The 24798-nt window shown below is 52.7% G+C and overlaps 1 protein-coding gene across 3 annotated transcripts; it reads right to left on the reverse strand.

Moving 5' to 3' along the window:
• Positions 1-2697: 2697 nt before the first annotated feature.
• On the reverse strand, positions 2698-24100 carry Kcnh6 (potassium voltage-gated channel subfamily H member 6). Of its 3 annotated transcripts, none has more exons than XM_047545874.1 (14): positions 24025-24100; positions 23037-23267; positions 17314-17475; positions 17025-17230; positions 13259-13684; positions 11869-12023; positions 11624-11709; positions 10445-10644; positions 10030-10282; positions 6826-7019; positions 5317-5401; positions 4655-4817; positions 3797-3990; positions 2698-3375 (listed from the first exon to the last, which is right to left on the reverse strand). In XM_047545874.1, exons 1-14 carry the CDS (start codon positions 24098-24100, stop codon positions 3101-3103), a joined length of 2706 nt encoding a protein of 901 aa, XP_047401830.1. In that variant the 3' UTR covers positions 2698-3100. The 3 variants fall into 3 exon arrangements, with proteins under 3 accessions (XP_047401830.1, XP_047401828.1, XP_047401829.1); XM_047545872.1 differs by adding an exon at positions 4944-5031 and having other exon boundaries at positions 5288-5401; positions 11624-12023; XM_047545873.1 differs by having other exon boundaries at positions 11624-12023.
• Positions 24101-24798: the final 698 nt, after the last annotated feature.

Here is a 24798-nt window from a genome sequence, read left to right on the forward strand (position 1 = left end):
AGACCTCTTGTGTGACCTGCCCTGTCTTCCCCCACTGCTGATGTTATTCTGAGCGGCCTCTTCAGGCTGTCGAGTAAAATAAAAATTCTGCCTTAATGGAGGACCTACTGCTTGTCGTCGCGCTGAGTTCCGAGGCCCGGCAGCCTGGCGTGCGCCAAACCGAAACCACCTTCGCTCCCCACTGGTCCCAAGGACATTTAGCACGGAAACTATTATCCCGGAACCCCAAGAACAGGCGGCAGACAAGCAGATGTGATAGTGCTAGGTCAGTTTGAAACGGGCCTTCTCTCGCTGTCCTGCAGATTCCAGAAATGCTCTCTAATTCTAAGGTTGGTTTTCAGGGTGCAATGACCCGACCAGCTTGGCTCAAAATTTTTGTCAGTTCCTGGTCCTGTTTCTTCCCCTCCATGGGTCCCAAGGCAAATGCTAATCCAGTTCTAAATGTCTCTGTGCCATGATTTTGAAATGGAGAAGTCTGAAGCTAGATAATGTTGTTATAAATTTAAAGGGTTTCCAATTCTTCGCTTTCAGCAAAATCGAATTGTTAGATATCATTAGGTATACCTTTAAATGATAAATGTTATTTTAAGGGACCATACAGAAAGAATTAAAAGAAGAGGGACAATCCTATATATAACAATCCTCTTTAAGTCTTCTCTTTTTAAAAAAGAATGGGCGCAGTGGCACACGCCTGTAATCAGCGATTGGGGAGGCCGAGGCAGGAGAACCTCAAGTTCAAGGCCAGCCTCAGCAGTTTAGGGAGACACTCAGCAACTTAGACCTTGTCTCCAAATAAATGAATAAAATATTTAAAAAGCACAACTCGTTGAGACCCTGTCTCAAAAATAACAAGATCTCCTGATGTAATTCAGTGGCAGAGTGCTTGCCTGCCATGTGTGAGGCCCTGGGTTCAATTACTGGTACTGCAAAGGAAGGAAAAATAGGTTCTGAACTGCTGCTGGACCTCGTCTTATCATAATGAAAAATAATACTGTTCATCCACAGACACAGGAGTCTTTTTCCTTTTTTTTGGTACTGGAGATTGATCCCAGGGGCACACAATACCTTTATTTATTTATTTATTCATTTATTTTTATGTGGTGCTGGGGCTTGAACTCGGTGCCTCAGGCATGCTAGGGAAGTGTTCTACCACTGAGCCACAACCTCAGCATTCCCAGTTCTTTTTATTGTTTATTTTGGGACAGGGTCTCACTAAGTTGCTTAGGCTGGCCTCAAACTTGCAATCCTCCTGCCTCAGCCTCTGGAGTTGCTGGGATTACAGGCGTGTGCCACCACACCCAACCACAGGAGTCAATTTGGGGTAAAAATTCCCTCTTTTAAGAGATGTATGCCCAATAAAATTTCAGTTCTTATAAAAATTTGAATATATTTATGTCATTTTGAACTGTACCAATAAATGTAACTCTTAAATCCTTATTAAAGTTATAAAAATTAATTTTAAAATTTCAGTTTATATGCATATCTTGCAAACATGATAGGATAATCAATAATAGACTTTGAAGAATAAAAAGAAATTACTTTTAGGAATAAAACTGGGGGGACAGGATTATGAGAAGAAGAAAGTAATGATGTTAAAAAATGTTTAAGTCTATTCTTGTGCTTGTGTGTGTGGTGTTGGTGATTGAACCTAGGGCCTCAAGCATACCAGGCAAGCACTCTACCACTGAGCTATATTACCAGCCCCGCTTATCTTTTTAAAATGGATGATGGGGTGGTTCTAAAATCACTATGCTATTTGGGTGGAAATGGATTAATAAAGATGAAGGGTTAAAACATTGTCAGTATTTCTAACACACTGGATGTTACATCCTTTGTAGTTATTTGAATTTATCAATGCCTTATTTCAGGTATCAACAATGTGGGAAGGGGGATATACATTTTCAAAAACTTTTAGGTAGTACTGGAGCAAAAAGGACTGAGGGTCAGTGTACTGAGTGACCAGGTAATTTGGGTGACAATAGCCCTTTTCAGCTGACTAACCAGGTGCAAATGCTCTCAAGTTAGACCATCTGGGTTGAAATTATATTCTTTTCCTATTGTGTTGGGCATGATTCTTTCTTCTTTTTTTAATTGAGTATAATTTACACAAAGAAGTGTACTTGTTTTCACAACCTGAACACACTCATATTTTTGGTGCCAGATCAGAATAATTCCAGAATCCCAGAAGATCCCCTCATGCTAAGTTTCTTAGTCTTTCTGCTATTTATCCTATATCTCTAACATGGTGATAATAATCCTGACTCCTTGGGGTCGTTGGGAGGATACATGAACTAATACCTGCACTGCAGTCAGGGTGGTACCTGGCACAGGATGAGTGCTATGCAGTTGTTAATTTGTCACAATTCCTTGTGGTCACCAGGCCAGTACCTGTTTCCTTTTACCCCAGACTGGGCCCAACAGAGTCACCTTCAATTCTGCAACATGCTGAATGCAGTGGAGGGTGAGCCCCGACCCAGCTCCTTGTGAGAAGGACTTGGAAAAGGCCACAGCACAGTCAAGGACATAATGACCCTTAGATAAGTTACACACAAGGCCCAACATGAAATGCGCAGACTTTATTAGCTGTGTGACACTCAGTTGACTTCAAGGAACTCACATGGAACCATCAGGGGCGGAGGGGCAGAGGACTGGAGCTCTGCCCTGCCATGTCCACACAGAGGGCACCTCTACCTCCAGTCCAGTTAGAGGCCCTCAGGAGGAGGTCTGATCAACCCCAGGCCTTACTGCTGAGCCTTGGAGTGATGAATGACTCTGAGCTGGGAGGTGATCACCTAGCCCAGAGCAAAACTTTCAAGGAGAATCAGAAACTTCGTTCTTCACTGATCCTTCAATCCCATAAGTTACATCCACACCTAAGTCCCCCCACCTTCCACCAGGGGAACTTGTCTGCACAGTGTCCCAGAGGAGGCCTGGGCAAAGCCTCTGGGTCACCTAGGCTCATCTGGGTCAGTAGTTCAAAATTAAGAGAATGGTTTTCAGAGGCCCATCTTGGGATCTGTCTGCCTCTCTCGAGGTCCTTAATTCTCACCTCACCTACCTTTCATCCCCATGTGGTTTCTTATCTTGGGGTTCAGTGGCCCTAACTTCTTGTGAATCCAGGATCTGAGCCATATCTCTGAAACTCCAGCTGCTTGGGGATGGAGTCAAGGTGTTCAGGAAGGGAGGGGAAACGAGAACTACAGATGAGTCCCTGTACCTCCAGGGGACACAGAGAGGCCAGGGGTGACAGGAGCCCCTCAGGCTGCTCCTGCCCTGAGGTTGGCATCAGAGTTTTGTCCATTTCCATGGCCAGGTGAGGCATCCTGGAGGAGGAATTCCTGTGCTCCTGTGTGCATTTGTCTAAGTCACCATAGCCTAGTATCTGGGAGGGGCAAGAAAGAGGGAGGCACTCCAGGAGCCCCTAGACCAAGCTGGAAGTTAATCCACCCAGGGATGGGAACTGGCAAGAGCTCTACCTACTCCTCCCACACCTCAGGGTTCTTTTGTCCTTGCCCCAGCTGTAGGGTGGGTGGTCACAATTGAGGCTCTGCCACCACCCTATTCAGGCTGTCCTGTCATCATGACTCAAAATTGTAAAGTAAGACAGGTCTTTGGTCATTACCCACCCCTGGAAGAACATCCAGCAAACAGAGAGCCCTTGGTCTCTGGCTTTCAGGTGAAAAGCCACAGCTGTGGTTGAGCCATGGAGATACTGGCCAGTTGCCACCTTGAGACCAAGGTGGGGGTAGGAATGGCATGCATCTGCCCCCAGGGAAGCCCCTGGGGATGACCCCACCTCTCACCTGTGCAGGAGGCAGATGGCACTGGGGCAGCCCGGCACCTGGACTCTGAGTCACTGAGGCTGCAGGAAACAAGGCCAGGTCATTGGAGGCAGGGGCTTCCAGGATGAAGCTGCTGTGACTCTGGGGCATGGACTGCTGAAGCAGCTGAAGGATGTGGTTGAGGTCTGAGGACAAGCGGGATTCCAGCCTGCCAGACAGAGCCCCGAAGTCAAAATAAGGGTTTTGAGAGCAGTTCAGGTCCTGAGGGCAGCTCTGGATTTTGTAGCCTATGTGCTTTTCCTCCTGAGTGAAAAGGCAACCTGGGTCCTACCTGCAGCTACTTCCCCACTTGGATCCACAGACTCTGCCCAAGTTCCCTTAGTTTATCCCTAATAACCAGGCACAGAGCACAAAACATTCAGTCCTCCTAATGATGCTTTGACATGGGAATTCCAATTATGGCAGTTGCATGAAAGGGTGAACTGGGACTCAGAACTGTTTAGTAACTTGCCCACACTCTTGCTCATGAATTACCAAGTCAAAATTTGAACCCAGGACTATCTTGCCATTATAGCCTTGCCATCCAAGGCCACATCCCCTTTCCAAGGCCCCATGGAATTTGTTTCTGTACATGGTTGTGTCCCTTCCTTAAGAAGCTTCCTTGGCACATTTCCAGGTTTTGTTGAAAGAAGCCATCCAAGGAATTGTGCTTAGTGACAGGGATGGGGAAACCTGTCTCCAAATGAGCCCAACATTCTAAAACCCGCCCAGCACACAGTGATACCCCAGAGCCACCAGGAGGGGGCACCCTCACCTAGTCCACTGCTGGATGGATTCTTTGCAGTTGCCCCAGCCTTGCCAAGGGCACTCACCTGTTCATCTGAGCCTGCAGCTGCTCCAACCTAGAGCCTAGCTCCTGAGGCCAGCAGTCTGGTCTCCGCTGCAGACTTGGAGGACTCTTCCTTGGGGGAATCTGCTGCAGCAACTCAGGCCAGAGGCCAGGTGCATCTGAAATGCTCAGGGCAGGGGCTGCATCTGTAGGAGGGAAAGGGACACATCTGCTGTATGTAACTGGTTCCACAGGCCTGTCCCTTCTTGGCAGACCCCATGCTCTTCCCATACTTGCCATGGGAACACAGGGTAGGGGGTGGCTGTCCTTACCTGGGTGCCCTGGGGCATGAGGTCCTGCCCCTGTGGAGGTCTGGTTTCCAGGACTCAGGGGACTGTAGCCCTGGGAAGGAATCTGGGGCTGCCAAGGTGGGAATTTCTAGACTTGGTCTCATTGCCCATGGAGTTACAGCCAAGAGGGTCCTTCGGCACCCTGGTGTGGAACCTGAGGGTCCTTGATCATTACCCACCCTGGAAGAGCACCCAGCAACCAGAGAGCCCTTTCTCCTTGGCTCTGAGGATGTAAATCATCAGGGTTGGGAGACTAGGGAAGAATGGGGACAAAGGTCACTAGTCCTGATCCTACCGAGGAAAGGCCATGAGAATGGAAAGGATACTAGGTGGGGCTCCAGCTGGCTGTGCTCACCTGGCTGCTTGTCATCGAGGAAAAAGCCTTGGTGGTCTTGTCTGCCTGGGGCCTGTTGGGGTGATGACTGGAAACCTCCATCTGCCTTGTAGGGAACAAGAGCATCAAGTAACAGGGACCAAGCTGGGATGGGCCTCTTTGTTTCTCCCTGTCCCTGCTCCTCCTCTGTAGCCCTTGTCACAACCAGGTGAGAAAGTGGTGGTGTCAGGTGGCTGGGCACACCAGTGAAGCTCTGGGCAGCTTCCTGCAGGCTTTCCTGCATGTGTGTGTGTGTGTGTGTGTGTGTGTGTGTGTGTGTGTGTGTATGCGTGTGCCCACATACATGCACACACATACAGGCAGAGAGGAGGTCTTGGGATTTAGGAGTGAAAAGTAAGAGAGCTGCTCCTCCAGCCCGGCTTTCCCACATGCCCTGGTGCTCACCCCTCAGCATGAACCAGGGGAGAGTATTCTCTAGGAGACCAGGCTGGAACCCCCGATCCACTCCAGGTCAGTGTCTTTGGCTGCTCACCTCCTGGCACCATGAGACTTGGGGGCACCTTGGGGTTACAGATGACTCAGGCCACGGAGACGTCATCTCTCCATCAATAGCAAGAAAACCCACCATAGTGCCACCCTCCAGAACCTAGGTAAAGGGCCTGGGCCACCAGAGCCTCCTCCTGAGGCTGAGGGGTTGGGGAATGACAGGGAAAGGAGGTGCCCAGGCTCAGTGCCTAGCCTCAGCCACCGTGCCCCTGCCAGCCTCGCCATCCCTCTCCTCCCTACTAGCTGATTCCAAACTTTCCCCTCCAGGAAACCTCTCTGGGCACTTCCAGAGACTGCAGTGCCTACACCACTCCTTGGCAAGCTGGAGCTCCAGAGAAATTTGATCTCTCACGTACATCCTCTGGCCTCTTTAGTTATTTGTCTGTGTGGCTCTTTATTTTTCCTGAGTTGCTTTAACCTCCTCCACTGAGTGATAAACTTCAGAGAAGGGACACTTCACCAATTCTTTACACCCCATGGTGTAAAGAGCCCTCTAGATGGCAGAGGCCCTCTGGATGGCAGAGCCCCTCCTTTTCAGCCTGGTGCCATGTGGTAGGAAAGCCTGGGCTTTGGTGTCAGACAAACATGAATTCACATTTTGGTTCTGCCATTTACTTGCTTGTATGGCTTTGGCCAATTTATTTATCTTCTCTAACCCTCAGGTTCCTCATCTGAAAATGGGGATAAAAATAACATCACATGCAAGAGAGAACTAAGTAAGATAATGTAAAAGAAGCCCAGCATTTCCCAGCATTTCCAGTCGCTGCTCAATAAATGGTAGCTACACTAGACTCAGCATTGTACTGGTCATGGTAGGCACAAAAGAGATTCTGGTAACAGATGCAGGATAGGACTGGAAGGAAGGGCAGTAAGTAGTCAGATGGGTCCCTGAAGGCAGGCAGGCCATGCCTTCAGGCATGGATATTACCCATTACCAGCTGGCCAAGAGCCACCACCCACCCTGGCCCACTGGCCCAGACTCACGTCCCGCAGGTTGAAGGTGACCTCCAGCTTGCTCCAGAAGCTGTCCGCAAAGGTAGGGTACATGTCGAGCACCTCCAGCAGGTCTGCCCGCTGGATCTTATGTAAGTCGCAGTAGGTCAGGGCCCGCACATCCGCACTGGACTTGCCCGGTCGGGCGTGGAGGCTAACAGGCTCCCCAAAGATGTCATTCTTCCCTGCCAGCCAGAGGGGTGGTGGTCCCTCCAGGGTCTGGTTCCCCCTTGACCTGGACCCTCCCTCCCACCTCATGGATCCTGCCAGGGCCTTGGGCTTAGGATCAAGGTCTGGGGAGAGGGGTAAATGTGCTGGTTGTCTGGGGAGTGGAGGATGGACAGAAGTAGGGTATCCCCTGCGCCTGTCCTCTGAACCCCACGAAGATTCCCTCAGAGCTGCTCTTTCCCTAGGCACATGGGTACATTGTTGTCTCTGGTACCCTCAGAACAACCCTCCCTCCATCAGAATCCCCCCTTTTGTTCATGCTCTTGACACTACCCTGACCTCTGGTCAGGGGACAGTGGGCAGTGAGGGACACTAAAGCCACCCTGCCCGACCTCCTCCTGCTCCCTGCAATCTGCCAGTACTGTGGAGCAAGGTACAGGGGACTCAGAGCCAGGAGCTTCCTGCTCCCCCAAGGCTCCCTGAGGCTTCTGTCTTCTCACTCCCCCCTCTGAGGCCAGGGAATCAGCATGGTCCTGGCAGGGGGAGCCTGGACTCTAGTAGTGTCTTCATCTCTAAAATGGACATCACCATCTCTGCATTGCCTACTTCACTGGGCTGTTCAGAGAAGCAGATGCTTGAGAAAGTTCCCCAAAAGGCAAGCACCAGACTAGGAAAATACAAGGTGTTGGAGTTGGAGGTAACAGAGTGAACATTTGGTGGCCAGGGTATTAGACACATTTGGTGCCACACGCTTTGAGGGCCATGGGATATAAACATGAATAAGAGGCTCTCTCCCTCCCACGGGGAAGCCCCCAAATTCCCACACAACAGGCACATAAGCAGTCAATGAGTTTACAGAATGATCTGTGGAGCCTTCGAACAGGGGAGAATCAAGAGCTGTGGGGTCATGGAGGAGGGAGGGGTTCCTTCCACCAAGGGTGGTTGGGGCAGTGGGGGCTTATAGAGGATGTGAAATTCCAAGAGAATCAAGGACTGAGCAGCCAGGAGAAGGCAATCCGGATAGAAGAAACAGCATGTTGTCACACTGCACAGAAAGGCCAGGGCCCCAGGTGCCGTGGACTATGATTGCTTTCTCTCCAAACTCCCCAGAAAGTCCAGCCCCCTGAGCCTAGTGACCCATGCACAAAGGGTGCTAATGGTTTAGCACAGGCAGAGGGATGGAGGGAGGCTGGGCACATCCCTCAAAGAAAACAGGATCAAAGATCAGCCACAGAAGAGGGAATTGAGGCCTAGAGAGAAATCGGGCTCACCAAGGATCACACATGAAACCCTGAGGCTTGAAATCTGGGCAGTGTGATAACAAGCTGGTCTTCTAGTACATGAAGGATTATTATCTAATGTCTATTTCTACTCAGGACAAAATGAGAGAATTTTATGTCTCTAACTGAAACTTAAATTGGACTAGCTTCTTAATCATTAATAATAATTATCCCTCCTGCGTGGGTGGCACTTGTTGGGTAGGCTGGGAGTGAGGGAAAGTTTCATAGTGGAGCTCACAACTGAGCCCATCCTTGAGGGATGACTGACTGGGGTCTGCCAGACAGGCACAGGGTGGGCACTGAAAGCAGAGAGGCAGCATGTACAGACACAGAGGTGTGACAGAGATAACAGATTAGAGAATGGGAAGTCATTTGTAAGACTAGGGCATGAAATACCAGGGGAAGGGTGGCAGGACTCAGGGTGACCAGATTGGGTAGAACTGTGCATGTCATGCACAGGGGTTTACATTTATCCCATGAGCCATGGGGAACCATTGAAGGACTTTAAGCAGAAAAGGGGTATTCACAGATGTGTCCTTGGAGGAGGATGGAGCATGGGAGTAGGCCAGACACAAGGCCACAGGAAAGGAGCTCCTGACACCTGCCCAGGAATGACACGATAAGGGCCAGACTCAGGCAAGGGAAAAGGAGACAGGTATGGGAGAGGTCCCAACAGCAGAACAGAGAAGGTTCTGTGGCTAAGTGGAAGGTGGGCGGGGGACTGGAAGGAGGGCAGGACGCTTGTCTGCTTGACCGTAGCCTGGGCAATGGGGGAGGATTCGCAATGAGGGGATGCCATGTTGAAGGAGCTGTTCTTGAGGGAACGTTATGGTTTCAGGTTGGGATATGTTGAGTTTGGTCTGCTTATCTGAATATCATGGTGGTCATGCCCAGGAAGGAATGGAATATTCCAGGGTAAGGAGAGATTGGGACTGGGATAAAGCTGAGGGTCCTCCTGGCACAGGTCTAGGCTGTGGCTTAGCAAGCAAGGAGCTGGTCCAGGTGAGGGTATAGGCTGAGGAGAAGAAAACAGAGCATCAGTGCTTGCTGACAATCAACTGAGAGAGGGCTTGGGAAGAGGAGTAGGGGGGGGAGTGCTGGTCCAGAGAGGTTGCAAGAAAGTCAGACCATAGAAACAAAAGAAGACCAGACTGAAATTGGAGTTGAAGACTTAGAGTGAAGTCCACAGGGAAGGCAAGGAAAGTGGGCATCAAGGAGAGGACCCTGTGATGCTCGGAGAGGTGAAATGATTTACCCCAGATCCCACAGCAGGTAAGTGACAGCGGCTACTTGAAACCTCTATCTGTTCCCCTTCCTGGTGCTCATATGGTTCCTCCAAAGTGTCCAATTATCTCTGCAGCTGCACTGAATGAGACTGGGGTACCCGTCCAGGCACCTCCCTCCAAACAAGACTGACCCTTGGCTTGTTATCCTGAACTCAAGGGTGTGAGGTAGGAGGGAACCTGCCTGGGTTTCTGAGTCAGACACGAAGTCCTGGAATCCCTGCATGATCAATGACTAGCATGAGCTCTCTGAGCTTCAACTTCTCTATCAGGAAAATGGGGCCTCTGGCAGGGGGATTGCGTTAAGGATTCTAGGTCTGGGTATAAAGCTCTCCAGAAGCATGCGGGGCGCACGACTGGTCAGTTAAAGGTGCCACGTTCCTCAATAGGAAGATGGTGGCCCAGATAGGGTATCTCCGGCTTCCATCCTCCAACACAGGCCTAGTCCACTCTGCCTGACCCACCTAGAATGGCCACCACCATGTCGTCACGCAGGATCTCTATGGAGCCGCGGGAGATGAAGTAGAGCGTAGAAAGCACGTCGCCGAGGTGCACAAGAGTGTCCCCAGGAGGCGCATGCGTGGTCTTGAACTTGACAGCGAGGGCGCGCAGGCAGCCTTTGCTGGCGCCGCGGAAGGCGGGGCAGTGCTGCAGCAGCGCGCGGTGCAGGTGCAGGCAGATGTCCGCCTGCAGGCACTCGGGGAAGCCTTTCAGTACCTGCGGGGCGGGCGGGCGAGTCCAGTGGGGCGCGGCTCGGGTGGGGCTGGGGGACGGGCGGGCAGAGCTCCAGGAGCACCCTGAGCCAGAGGGACCTGGACCTGCCGGGGGCAATAGCCAGAAGTGGTCGCCCGCCCACCCCTCCAGGGAAGCGGGGCTCACCGCGTTCATGTCGATGCCGTTGGTGTAGGACCAGGCGTGCTGGAAGTACTCTTCCAGGCGCTGCCGCAGAGGGTTAGGGATCTGGTGGAAGCGGATGAATTCCTTGACGCGCAACATCTGCGTGTGGTAGCGCGCGGTGCCCGAGTACAGGCGCTGGATGATGGCCGACACGTTGCCAAAGATGCTGGCATACATGAGAGCTGAGGGCAGGGGCCGGGGCCAGGTACGGAGTGAGCGTGGTCACTAGACCACGCCACTCCAGGCCTCCCTCTCCCTAGCAGCCTTCTGGTGAGGGACCCCTCTATCCAGGGCTGAACTGAGCAAAGTCAGAAAAGCCTAAGACAACGCCAGAGCACATAGGGGACAAAGACTTTGGTGCGTCCTGTCCTCTTCCCTCTGCTCTTCCCAGGTCCAGAGGCCAAACTCCTTTGAAGAAAGAACTAGGGCAATGATTTTTTTTTTTTTTTTTAAAGTTCGGATTTGTTTTCTCTTTCAAGTTGTAAACATAATGAAGGGAAAACTCTTGGTCTCTTGCTTTCACCCATTTTTTTTTCTTCTTGTTTTTGTTTTTCTGGGCTTTCACATCTCTAAATACTCTGAACATGACAACTTGATCTATGTGTAAAATTCCACAGTGCATCTCAAGTTCCTAAAGCAGGTGTCTTGGGGGGCAGGCAGCTGGGTTCAGGAACAGAGAGCAACACAGCCTTGGAGCCCACCACCTGGGCTACACTGGGGCTCTGAGATTTCCTGGCTCTATGGCCTCCTGGCAAGTTAAGACCTTTGGTTCCTGCTCTGTAAAGTGGGCTCATAAGAAATGAACTGTGGGCTTTTGTAAAGCGCTTAAAGTAGAGGCTGGCAGGGCTTGCTTCATGAGCATGCAGCCTCTGCAGTCCCACAGGGCCCTAGATGGGTTTACTGCTATGCTGACATGATCTCAAAATTCTTAACTTTTTAACTTAGAAGTTTTCATTTTGCATTGAGGCCTGCAAATGATAATCCTGGTGCCTGGCCTATGGCAATGGCTGTACAGGTGTATAACTGGTGGATACATATGCAAAAGTTCATGTACTGCACACTCAATGTACAGCCTGCATCATTACTGTGTTGTGTTGTGTCTATTTCAAAACTAAGAACAGAATTTCACGGGAAAGACCCACAGCACAAGTTCGCACTCACAGCCGATGAGCATGACGCAGATGGAGAAGACCTTCTCAGAGTTGGTGTTGGGTGAGACGTTGCCGAAGCCCACACTGGTGAGGCTGCTGAAGGTGAAGTAGAGGGCCGTGACATACTTGTCCTGCACTGAGGGGCCCGAGGCCGGGTCGCTGCCATTATAGTGCTTGCCAAGCTGAGCACCCAGGCTGTCCAGCCAGCCGATCTTGGGCTCCAGGTAGGGTCGCTCCACGTTGCCGATGGCGTACCAGATACAGGCCAGCCAGTGCGCGATGAGCGCAAAGGTGCACATGAGCAGGAAGAGCACTGCCGCCCCGTACTCAGAGTAGCGATCCAGCTTCCGGGCCACTCGAACCAGCCGCAGCAGCCGCGCTGTCTTCAGTAGCCCAATCAGGGTCGTGGTCTGGAGGTCAGGGAAAGGTCCCCAGGGAAAGGTCCCCCGAGGTTAGCACTTGAAAGGACACACTCAGCCTGCATTTTGTTCATTTGCACATCAATTACATAGTCATTCAAAATCCACTAAGGGAAAACCTGCTCTGGATCAGGCACTTGGCCGTGGAGCCTAGTATGGGACCTTAAGGAGCTCTCAGCCTGAGGCACAAGACAGTGTTCTGGATGCTAGGAGAGAAATCAAATGGGGACAAGGAGGAAGGGGAGGTCGAATCTGCTGATCAGGCTTCACAGAAGAGGTAACACACGAGGAAGTCTTGAGAGACAGGCTGGGTGTTCAGGGAGACGGGCAGGAGAGGGAAAGGGCACTCCTGGCACTGGGGGCAACACAGGCAGAGGACAGAGGTGCCAAGTGGCACAGCCCACATGGGAAACCAAGTATGGTGTGACAGCCTGGAGTGCAGAGCGAGAGATGGCAGAACAGTGAGAAAGGAGCCTGGGAAGGTGAGCTGGGCTGTTCCTGTGAACTTCAGGGTCCACAGAGAGTTTAGCTTTTATTCTGTAGAATTTGGGAGCCACTGAAGGTTTGAGGGGGAGTGACAGGTCAGGTAAGCGATCTGAACCTTGTTTTAGCTGCAGTGCGGAGGGGAGTGAGGTTGGGGCAGAGGTGGGGAAGAAGGCACTTGGTGTAGGCAGGGGCAGTGAGGTGGAGAGAAAGGGAGCAGACTTGGGGATGATTTGCTGGGGGTAGGGTGGGACACTGCTGGGGTGGTTGCCAGGGAGGGATGGGGGGTGACTGGAACCCAGAAGACAGAGTGGATTTGAGTGGAAAGTTGATCCTGAGAAGATGGGGCAGGAGGACAAAGTGGGGCTTGATGCATTTTTATGCTCTCATGTCACCCAAGGGAAGCAGAGTAGGCATAGATGAGGGGCTGGGCACCAGAAGGGGGAAGGCTGCATGGGGGTGTGGTCTATAGCTTCTTTCTAACTAGGCTGGGTGTGGTTTAGAAGGCAGTGTGAGAGGCTGGGACGACAGGAGAGTCCATGCCTGGTTCCAGAGGGGGCAGAATGAGGGAGCAGAGAAGGACCTGGTGGCAGATGTCCAAAGCCCTCTTTCTATTGCCACTTGTTTTGGTAAAGATGCCCAATGCCAGGAGCTCTCTGCACCCAGGGCTGTGAGCCAGGGAGGCTTTGGGGCTGGGGTGCAAGGAACAGCCATGGCTGCTGGCCTGGATGGGGATTGCTCACCTCATCAGAGCCCGTGCGGAAAATGAGCAGGTCAAAAGGGATGGCAGCCACCATGTCAATGAGGAACCAGCCCTTGAAGTAGTGGACGGCAATGCGTCGGGGGTGGCTGACCACCTCGTCATTGGTGTTGACATAGGTGGTGCGGAAGTTGATGACGATGTCCACGACGAACATGATGTCCACAATGAGGTCCACCACGGTGAGTGGACTGCAGGTGTAGCCGCAGGCTCCCCGCTGGGACTCATCTTGGTCGCTGAGCAGGAAGGCGGCTGAGTAGGGTGTGAAGACAGCGGTGTAGATGACCAGCAGCAGGATGAGCCAGTCCCACACGGCCTTGAAGGGGCTGTAGTGCAGGATGGTCCCGCGGTGGACGCGTGGCGCCTGCAGCTTATACTCCGGTAGCACGTCTGCACCCAGAGACAGGACCTGGGAGTGGGGATCATGGTGGTGAGTGAGACACTGCTGGTGAGACAGATCTTGTTGGGGAGGACGAGGAAGGGAGGCATGAGAGAGGAATGAGTAGCAAAGGCTGTGAAGGACAAGCATATGAGGAGGCAAGTTCCTTAAGGAGACCGATGTGTCAGGAACAGCGCAGACAGAAGAGGTGGGCCGCAGAAGGCAGGGACAGCTCTGTCTCATGGTGACCCAGGTATGAAGCTCACAATTACCCTCAGAAACAGGCCATCCTGGAGTAAGTGGGGCCAGGACCGGGATCTTCTGGGCATATTCCAGAAAAGAGTCTAGACTGAGGGGATAGTGTGGTGGGCCACTACTCTCAGGTAGGTTTGGGAGGATTCTAAGTTTGGGGTTTCTGGTGGGAGCAGGTCACCCCCGGAATAGACTTTTCAGTCTTGAGGGTCCTGGACCAGTAAGACCCTCCCTGGGACCAATTCTCAGAACCTCCCACAGAAAAAAAAAACAAAACAAAACAAATTTGGGTTGGGGTAGCCAATCTGGAATCCTGGGTCCCAGGGATCCCCAGCTGCTTCACACATGTCCAGCAGGATGTTCACTACACTCAGCGGAAGTGCATTCCCTTTTGTCTATCCCATCCCTGCCTCCAACACTGTGAGCAACAGAGTCACTTAGGATCGGGCCCAAGATGCCCAGCTGCCCCAAATGACGTAACTGGGGCATTAGGAAGGGCATGGGTTTTAAGGTCAGATCTCCAAGGTTGAATTCCAGGTATGACTATTTTTTTTTTTTTTATTTGATTGGAGATACCAGGGATTGAACTCAGGGGCACTCCACCACTGAGCCACATCCCCAACCCTATTTCGTATTTTTATTTAGAGACAGGGTTTCACTGAGTTCCTTAGGGCCTTGCTATTGCTGAGGCGGCTTTGAACTCGCAATCCTCCTGTCTCAGCCTCCCGGGCCACTGGATTACAGGCATGTGCCATGGTGCTCAACTCTGTGACATTTTCTATATCTGTGCCATGAGGCAAGTTTTCTAACTTCTGGTGCCTCAGTCTCCCCATCTGCAAAGTGGGATAACCACAACTGCAAGGGATGATAAAATAAGATGTATCTATTTGCATGCACATGGCATACTCCACTTAGCAGTCATTCCCCCTCCACCCTCCTGCTCCCTCATCCTGCCTCAGACACTTCTCCAACAGGGATGGAACCTGAGGGATGTCCCCTCGATCCCCTCCCCCACCAGATGGGTTTCTGGTGAATGGTTCTGGTCTAAGAAAATCTGCAATGTAAGGTTTTAACCTTGCAGATCAGATCAGTTAGCAGATGGGATCACAAGAAAGAAGATCCAGCAAAGGGTTAGTTTCCACCAGAGGGTTCCTGATGTAACATACAAACCCCACAGTGGGGGCCACAGCATCCCTGTTCTGTAGTGGCCTCTTGTCTAACTCTCAGACCTCACTCATGTTTCACTTCCCCAGGAAGCCCCCTCTTGGACCCTCTTTTTTAAAATTTCCTGCCCCTGTATGCCGCCTTGACCATGTGATCGCTTTCCACTGGAGTGTAAGCTTGGCCAGCCTGCTTTCCCTCACCCAGCCTGCTCGTCCCTGGGTTCCAGCATGGGATCCACGTGAGATCTCAACTATGAATGAGCACTGGCAGCCTGACTGGGAGCTGCAAGCTGCAGGGCAGCGAAGCTGCTTCCCTCTGCAGGCCCTTCCCCAGCCCCGCCTTAGTGGGGAACGAGAGGAAGGCACCAGAACCGAGAGTGGGATCCAAGTCAGCTGAGAAGAGACTGACTAGCCCCTCAACTCTCAGGGTTGCAGACATGGGAGCCACTGACCCCTCTAGTCTCCCACTGACTCTGAAGCCAGCATGAGGACCCTTCAAAGGCAAAGCCTGCCCAGCTCAGGATCATCTGGAGCTGCATGGCCCTCAGGATATAAGGACACAGGAGTGAGATCAAGGCCCTGTAGGCCCTTCAAGTTCTGGATGAGGTTCATGGGACTTCCCTGTTCTGGACTGTGTCAGCCCCCTCCTCTGAGCTCTTTCAGGCACCTCTCATGGCCTTAAAGTACACATGGGGTTGGGGGATTGTGAAGCCAAGAGGGACAGGGGCAGGAAGTAAGAAAGGAGCAGATGCCATGGGCCTCAGCTAGGTTTGTCCATCTTCACAGATGACTTTCGTATAGCAGTCCCCATCATGACAGTCACCACCAGCAGCGTCAACCTAAGAAGCCCTGGTATGGGCAGCTAGGGGGCTTCCCAGGGTCAGGTCACAGGGCCCAGTCCACCAGTCTGGACTCCTTCCTTCCTCAGAGTCCTTGGACTCAGGGAGGGGCTGTGTGGCTTCCTTCATACTTGATTCCAGTACTGCCTGCACTTCAAATAAAAAGGGGGCATCTTCCCTTCATGGAGACATGAAACTCTGCACCCCGTTGCTCAGCCTTGACCTAGGCCCCTCCCTTTGGCCGAGAGCTTTGTCTGCTTCCTGGACTGCCACTAGGTAATGCCAAATGAATCTCCAGGGACCATTTAGTCTAACTCTTTCCTGCAGATGAGAACCCCAAGGCCCAGAAGGCAGGTATATTCCATGCCCAAGGTCACACAGTGAGTCAGTGCCAGGACCCTGGTCACTGAAGCGTCAAGCAGAATTCTTTGCATTTCCCTCCAGAATGGTCAGGTCATCAAGCATATGAGAAAGGACAGTGGGTCCAGCTGAAACAGAGGACCAGGAACATTTATCTTGGGTGGACAAGAAGTGAATCCAAGAGAAGGGGGACGTTCAGTAATGGGCCCCTGGGAGTCTGTTCAAAGTTAGCTGAAGGTGTGAATCCCACCCCACCTCTGTCTGGCATGCAGGAGGATCCTGTGTGCATGTTGAGGGGTGAGGTGGCTCTCATCTCAAAGGCAAGGGATAGGAACAAGACTGCGGGCCTCCTGCCATCTCTCCTTCCTCTTCTCTTTATTTCCCTGATAACAGCCACTCTCCACCTCACCTTTCCTGTGATTGACAGAGCCTTGGACAGGCCCATCAGTAGTCTGTGTCTCCCCAATCTCCAGCTCCTCCAGACCTTGAGGGTGGCACTCTCATAGGTCCTGCTGACCCCAACTTGCCCTAGCCCCAGGAGCTGGGTCCCTGGGCTGTGACCTTAGGGTAGGCCTTCAGGTCTAAAGAATCAGCCTCCCGTAGGACAGGAGACCTGGGGCTTAGACCAGACACAAGGGAGCAGGATGAGCCATTGTCTCTCTGGTAGCCAAAGACCCATAAGAGCAGGCCCAGGACCTGGGAGAGGACCCTGGAGGCCTGACGCAGTTCTGCCCTCCCTACCCAGCAGGCGCGCACCTGAGTGACCTTCTCAGTGACGTTCTGCGTCCGTTCTACCACCTTATGGGGCGCGATGATCTCAATCTCGGTGGTGGAGCCGGAGCGATGCTTCTCCAGGTTGAACTCCACAAAGTTGAGCGTGAACTGTGGGATCTGGCTGACGGTCCTATACTTGCCCCTGCTGGAGCCAGGCCCTTGTCCACCCGTCCTGCCATGGGATCCCTCTGAAACCAGGGCCAAGATCAGAGCAGCCAGGGCCAGGGTACCCGACTCTCTTTTACTGCCACCTGCAGCCTGTCTCACTCACCAGAGCTCAGGAAGCTGTGGGACAGCAGGCGCTGGGTCAGGCTGCGGTTGCTGTTTTTGGCCAGGAGCTGGGCCAGGTCCTCAAAATTGAGGATGAACATGATGACAGCTCCATCCTCATTCTTCACTGGCACCACATCCACCAGGCAGCGGAAGCTGGAGGCTGCAAACACCATTAGTAGGGACAGGAGGTGATCGCCAAAGGGGTTCCCTCCTGTAGTGACCCAGGTAGGGAGGCAGCAGAGTGAAGGTCAAATTAAGGGCATCCACTGGAGAGAAAAGGCCTGGACAGTGATCAGAACTATTGGGCAGAAGGTGAGTTAGGCTGCTCAGCAGGTGCCCCACCCACAGGGCAGAGGTGGGGAGAGCAGCTAAGCTGCTCATTAGGAGATAATGTAGCATCAGGTCCAAGTCCACACTCAGCCCTCAGCTCAGGGCTTAACCTCGAGGTTTGCTTCTGCTGTAATTAAAGCAGAGCAGATGGGGGTGGATTAAGTGGGGAGGTGAGGTGGGAGTGTTCCACCCCCATGTAGCTCTGGCTGGCCCTGGGCTCAGTTCATATCACCATCCCACAAAGATGCCCGCTTCCCTGATGCCGGAAGGAACGCATTGCTGGGAACGTGCTAAGTGCTGGGCATGGAGCCAGTTGGCACATTAGGCCTCAGGAGGTCCTCAGGGGGCAGGTATAGACCCCTGTTCTGCAGATGAGAGCCTGAGGTTCTGAGAAACTCATTTATTGGGGCTGGGAGGGGACATGGAGCTGGGACTCCTGGGCCATCAGCACACAATAGCTTAGGAAAGGGAAGGGCTTTATCTGATAGAATGGTTGCTGGGGTAGGGCCTCAAGGCAGAGGCTGGGACTTGGGAGCAGAAAGGGCAGTGGCTTAGGAGTCAGGGAGCAAGAAGGCCCCCTAGTGCCACTCTCTCCACCTTCTTGGCAGCTCAGACCCCTGTTGCTCCCCTCCCTCCCCCTGAGTGCCTCTGTCCCAAGCCTCTGTCCACTCTCTTTGCTCCAGGGTCTCACCACTGCCCCACTGGTGGGTGAAACAATACCAGCCTGTAGGGAGGTACACCACGGGGGATCTTTTGTCCCTAAATTCAAACTATTGGCAGGTGCCAGATCCAAAGGGCAGGATCCTCAGGGACAGGGGCCTCAGGTGACTGTACAAATCAGAAATCAGAACTGCGCTCCTGGAAGGCAGTCCTGGGTCTGTCTCAGCCATCCTAGGAGTTGCTTGTTGCTTGCAGGATGAAAGATGTACTCGTCGACGTGGGGGACTGAGGCCAGCTGGCACGAGTGCTGCTACTTCCGGAAGCACGGGAATCGCCCTTCCCCAGTCTCCCTGCTTGGAGCTTGCCCCCCCCAGCCCTCCTCACAGCCATCAGAACTGGGGTGTAGCTGAGCCTCTCCCATCCTCCTTCCCACTTTCCTCTGGGGAGCAGGAATCTCCCAGATCAGATTCCTGGGCTCCCAGGCACCAGGCAGCCATCTGCCAGCTGCTGCTGGACCCAGGGGAGACATCCACACCAAGAAGAGGTCACCTTTCTGGCTTGACCCACTCCTGGGCTCACAGAGCTATAATCACTCTTGTCAGCCTGGGGCACAGTGACCTCCAACCCACTAAGTCTAGACTGTGTCCTCAGTTCTTTAGGCACTGGGGAGATCTGGACTATTGGGGGAAGGACAGGGGCATTGTTGGGCAGAGGGGTGGGACCTCCAGGCTTTCTATGTGGCTGGGAGCTGCCAAGGCCAGTCTTCAAGTGACTGTACCCACCCATCTGGGCTATCATTGGAAGTCCCATACTAGGAATGGACCAAGGACCGCCCACCGCAGCAGCCTGGGCTGAGGAGTGGTGAGGTTGGTGTGCCTTGCCCGTCCCCATGCTGACTACCTTTGGAGTAGGCAGACGGGAGACTACAAGAATTAGGAAGAGTTCAGAGGATTCTCTCTCCCTGTTTCCCAGACTGGCTGTCCTTGCTTATTTGTGGTTCAGAGCCCATGAGTAACCATCTGGGTGAGCAGAAGTGAGTGCCCTAGGTTGTGCCCAGGAGTGGCACTGTTCTGGTGTCCTTGCCTGGGGCTTTTTGGGGTTCCTTCCAGCACCCACCCCTCTGAGGACAGTAAGTTTGGCCCCCGGGACACTCCGCTTCTCTTTGTTCTTCTCTCCTTCCAGAACTGTTTCTTCCCTAGTTTCTCATCGCTCACACCCCCTTCCCATTCTGACACTCACCCTCTCCTTTTCACAGCCTCCTTGTTATCTTTCACTTGTCCCTCCCCTTTTCTTTCTCACGCTGGATGGAACCTAGGGTCTCGCATGTGCTAGGCAAGGTCTCTACCACTGAGCAGCACTCCCTGCCTTGCCCACTCTCTTTACAACACTCCACCCAGCACTGTGGTAACCCCTCAGGGACCAGTGGTGCTACAAGAAGCTGCTACTACCCCAGTGCAGAGGTGCACACCTGTAATCCCAGTGACTCAGGAGGCTGAGGCAGCAGGACCACAGATTTGAGGTCAGCCTCAGCAATTTATAGAGGCCCTAAGCAACTTAGCAAGACCTTGTCTCAAAATAAAGAACTGGGAGTATAGCTCAGTGGTAAAATGTCGGCTCAATCCCCATACAGAAACAGAAACAGAAACAGAAGAAACAGAAGAAGAGGAGGAGGAGGAGGAGAAGGAGGAGGAGGAGGAGGAGGAGGAGGAAGAAGAAGAAGAAGAAGAAGAAGAAGAAGAAGAAGAAGAAGAAGAAGAAGAAGAAGAAGAAGAAGAGGAGGAGAAGGAGGAGCAGGAGGAGGAAGAGAAGAAGAAGCTGCCACCACTAGGAGGCTGCTGCTCCATGTCACCCCAGCTTGGCCCCTCCTGGTATTACAAGTGAGCATGCAGAAAACACGGGGCGGGTGGAGGCAGATAGTAGCCCCTGACCTCACCTTGTCCTGTCCTCCTTATCTGGAGCTGCAGACTGGAAAAGTCACCGGACTCCTCTAGTTTGGCTTGGGGATTAGGGGACTCTGGTTTGGGCTCCAAAGAGTAGAAGACCTGGCAAAGGCAGGTAGGGCTGGGCCCTGGGGCGGGTGCCCAGAGGTGGGGGATCTGAGTGCTCCCCATGCCTCACTCCAGACGCTCCTCAGTTCTAGTCCCACAACAGTCTCTCTTCCTCTTTGTCTATTAGGTTCTTACTTTCCCTAGCAAAGGCAGGGAAAGGAAGAGCCTCTGTCTCTCAGGAGTCTCTCACTTTGATCTCGTTGGGTGATTTTTTACCAAGTGCCCTGGCTTCTGAACTGACTTTAGGCAGCTGTACCATGTGGAGATATATGAACACAGACCCTCCATTTTGACTTGGACAATTTTAAGTGGATTACCCTTTTAGAGGAAAAGAGGATTATAAATAAACCAGCTAGAGATCTATTCAGGACCCCTTCCCACCTCCCTGGAGTCAGGGGGTGGGGTAGAGAGGAAGTATTGACCTGAGAAGGGGGGAAAAAAAAAACCAAAACATTATTAGGATGCTCCTCAGCAGGAATGTAAGATGTATATAAGTACAATTTTTAAAAATGATAATATGATAGCCAGGCATGGTGGCACAAGCCTATAATCCTAGCTACTCAGGAGGCTGAGGCAGGAGGATTGAATGTTCAAGGTTACTGACACTCTGCCTCAAAATTTAAAAAATGTAGCTCAGTGGTAGAGCACCCCTGGGTTCAACCTCCAGTACTGCCCAAAACAAGACAACAACAACAAAATGACCATGTGGTCAGAGTGAACCAAAGGTAAACACACCTAACCTGAGTACCATATCCTTTCCTGAGGATAGTGCAGGCCAATTTCAAGAAGATCTAGGTGATGAAAGTCTTGGGCAACAGAATAAGGAAGAATTGAGGGAGGGGGAGAGATACATTGGAACTTATGGGGCATCAGATATATGGGTGATTGCTCATTTTTACCCAGGGCCAGCCTCCAAGACTAAATTTCCAGGATCTCTTCTTATAGCTGGAAGGCTCGGCTGGGTTCTGAAGACTCGAGTCCGGATATCAGGGGGCTATGCATGGCCTTGACCTCTGCCCCCTGCCCAGGTACCTGCAGGGTGCTGAGGGGGAATCTAAGAACCCTGTTCTTACATCCCCAGAAGTCTGGGATCAGACCTCATGCCCTTGAGTACAGGTAGACAGGTAAATCTCTGAGGTCAAGGAGAGGAAGAGAGAGAACCTGCTACCTCTCACCCCCATTTCCTGCTGTCCCTGTCCTGTTCCTCTGGGACCCTTCTCACTCCCCTGTCTGTCGCCTCCTCCCTAAATTGATGTGAAGAGGTGAGGTTACAGCTTTTAAAAATATTCTGACTTCATTAACCCTGTGAATACTATCAGACTAAGCCAGATTCTTCCTGGTCTCTTAACTGGTGCCCCTAGCTACAGCACTTCCCACCTGATGCTCATTTGGGTGGCAGCTGCAAGAGACAACCAGGACCTACCCAAGACACTCCCCAGAAGCCCATAAACACACACACACACACACACACACACACACACTCAGTCACATTCACATTCCACACACACACCAGGCAACTGGAACCTGGGCTCTCAGCACCTCTCAGTTCCAGTCCAAAGGCATTTATTTGCCCTTTTTCTGCACTCAAGTGACCTTCATCCTATTTAATGTAGGGGCTTCCTTCCCCAAAAAATCCTGTCTCCAAGCAAAGAGGGAATTGAGGCCCTTTCTCTCTTTATTGTGATTCCTCAGAATAAACATTTCAGAGGGAGGAATCCAGAGTATTGGGGTTCAACCAGAGGTGGGATCTTGGGAAAGTTCCTTGCACATCTTTAAAATGAAATAACTTATCTAAATCAGTGGATCCTAATTGTGTCAGAATAGCAGAACAACCAGGGAGATTTTTCCAAATACACCCGCCTGGACTCATCTCATAACTTCTAAATCAGCTTTTCTAGGGAAGGTGTGTTTTGGAAACATGCTCCAGGTAATCCTGATGCCGAACCAGATTGAGGGACATTGATCTTGGTGGTTTCCAAGGGACTTTCTACTCTGATCCTAGTTCCTACCCACTCCCTGCCCCCACGTCCATTGGGGAATCTGTGGTCTTGGGAGGAGGACTTCGAAGACTGCTGAGCTTTTGACCTTTTGAGCTATGCCTCAGCCCTGTCTTAGGCTTCTGATTTGCTTGCAATAAGTTTGGGTGACAGTAACAACCCAAACTCCATCTGGATGAGTCGTCTGGTTGGGGCAAGCTCCAGACCCTACCTTCCCAAAGAGCTGGGACTGGATAAGCCAGGCCCACCCCTCTTTCCTAGCCAGTAGCCCCCATGCCTTGCCTGGTTGTAGAAACCTTGAGGGGGGTGACTCGTTCTTTAATCCCCAGAGCAGATGGAGATGAGGGAGGGTTAATTTCCATCCCAGCTTCCTGACAGCTGGGGCTGACAGTGACAGAGTGGATAGCCAGGAGACCAGGAACAGGGGGAGGGGTGGTGGAGCAGGGATGGGCTCTGCCCCAGTCCAGGTCTAGTTCTTGGCTTAGCCTGTGAAAAGGACCTCAGAAGATATAGCATTCAATGCCCATTGCTTCTCCCTACCAATGAAGAAATGGAGACCAGGAGAGGAAACAGGATTCATCCAGGCCCTTTGGTCCCTGGGTCAGTGTCCTCCCAGAGGCCACCCTGTATGGACAAGAGAGGAGCCAAACCTGCCCTTCAGAGCCCCTGGCCCGACTGCACCTCACCATCCTTGCGGTAGTAGAGGATGTCCACCTTGCACTCCTCAGCCCCCAGCAGGGCTTGAGCTAGGCGGGACACGGCACTGCTTGGGGTGTTGGGGCCTGTGAGGAAATCGCAGGTGCATGGTCTCTGCATCACCTCCACTCGGGAGTAGCCGAAGAGTTCACAGAAGCCGTCGTTGCAGTAAATGATGGCGCAGTTCTCCATCTGAGCATTGGCGATCAGGAACTTACGACCTGGGTTAGGAGGTGAAAGGTAGGGAGACCTGGGCAGCCAGGATTGGGCAGTAGAGAGGAAAAGATTATAGGGACTGATGGCAGCAGGGAGGGGCATTTAGGTGCCAGAGTAGGACAGGAACCAGAATGAGAGATGGGGAGGAGATCAGGTTGGGGAATAATGGGAGGAAAGTCAGGGGGGAAGGTCATTTCTTCTGGAAATAATGAGGGGGATGAAGGAAGGGTGAGCAAAGAGGTGACCAGAGACATGGGCAAAAGGGGGTCAGGCCTGGGGATTGTGGGAAACCCAGGGCAGCAGAGGTCAGTGAGGTTGAAGGGAGGTCCAAGGCCTTCTGGAAACAATAAAGAGGAGTCAGGACCAGGGAACAGTAATGTGATCGGTTGGGGGTCAGAGCTGGAAAAAGCAGAATAGCCAGGTCTATTGGGGGAAAAGAAGGAAGTCAAGGAAACCTCGGAAATTGGGGGCGGTGATCACCAGGGGAAAGCCAGTCAGTGACTGGAAGAGAAGGCCAAGGCTTGGGGCACCAAGAAAAATGCTCTGTGGGGAGAGATGGAGCTGCATCCCGCCCCTCGTTTTCCAGAAGAGAGGACGGCATGGAGAAGGTGTTGAGGACCTCAAAGCGAAGGTTTTTGTATACAGAATCGCCCCCCATAACCTCCTCCTGCCCCATCAAAAGTTAATAAAGGGGTCTGGCCCCTCCTGCCACCGAACCGTGACTCCAGATTGTCCTCCCTCCACCCAAACACACACACTCACTCTGTCCCTCGAACTTGCGGATGATGGTGTCCAGGTAAGTGTTTTGGGGCGCTACGTGGCCCCTGCGGACCGGCATCTTTCAGCAGTGGACCCTGCTGGGAACCACCTGCGCACCCGGCTTTCTGCGTCTCTGCCGGTCCTGGGGCTCAGTGTCGGACTCCGGGTGGGCGCCGCCCCGGGGGAGGGCCTCCAGGCTCGGTGCCCCGCCCGCCCGCAGCGTCTGCCCTCCCCGGCCCGCCGCTTGCAGCGCCTCCTCCCCTCAGCGCCCGCCCGGGAGCTGTCCGCGCTTCGGTGCTGAATGAGGCCAAGGCCCGCGGTCTGGCTGGGTCTGCGGGGCAGGGGTCGGGGGGGCCGGGGGCAACTTCCCCGGGACTCACAGGGCAAGAACCGTCCCTGAATCCTAGGGAGCAGGGCGGGGATCCAGGGCCTGGGATGGGGCAGGGCTTCTCTGAGGAGCTTCTGTTCATGTTCCAATGGCCAGTGGCCTGAGCATCTCTCGACCCTCCTCCCAGGACTGAAGAGGAGTTCCCCTCCTAGAACAGGGGAGTCTCCCAGACAGGCGAGGTGGGCAGACAGAAGGAGCCTCGGATGGTCTTTTGCTGAAGGCTCTCTCCAGGGTCTGACCACCACTAAGCCTGACCCAAATAATGGTACCATTAGGCCTCTAGACCTCACTTGACACATGCCCAGCCTCTGTGCCCATTCAGTGTCAAGCCCAGCCAGGGCCTGACCCTGGGAGGATGGGGAAGGATACATATGAAGGTGCACAAGAAA

This window comes from Sciurus carolinensis, chromosome 3 (assembly GCF_902686445.1).
Source record: "Sciurus carolinensis chromosome 3, mSciCar1.2, whole genome shotgun sequence".
NCBI lineage: Eukaryota > Metazoa > Chordata > Mammalia > Rodentia > Sciuridae > Sciurus > Sciurus carolinensis.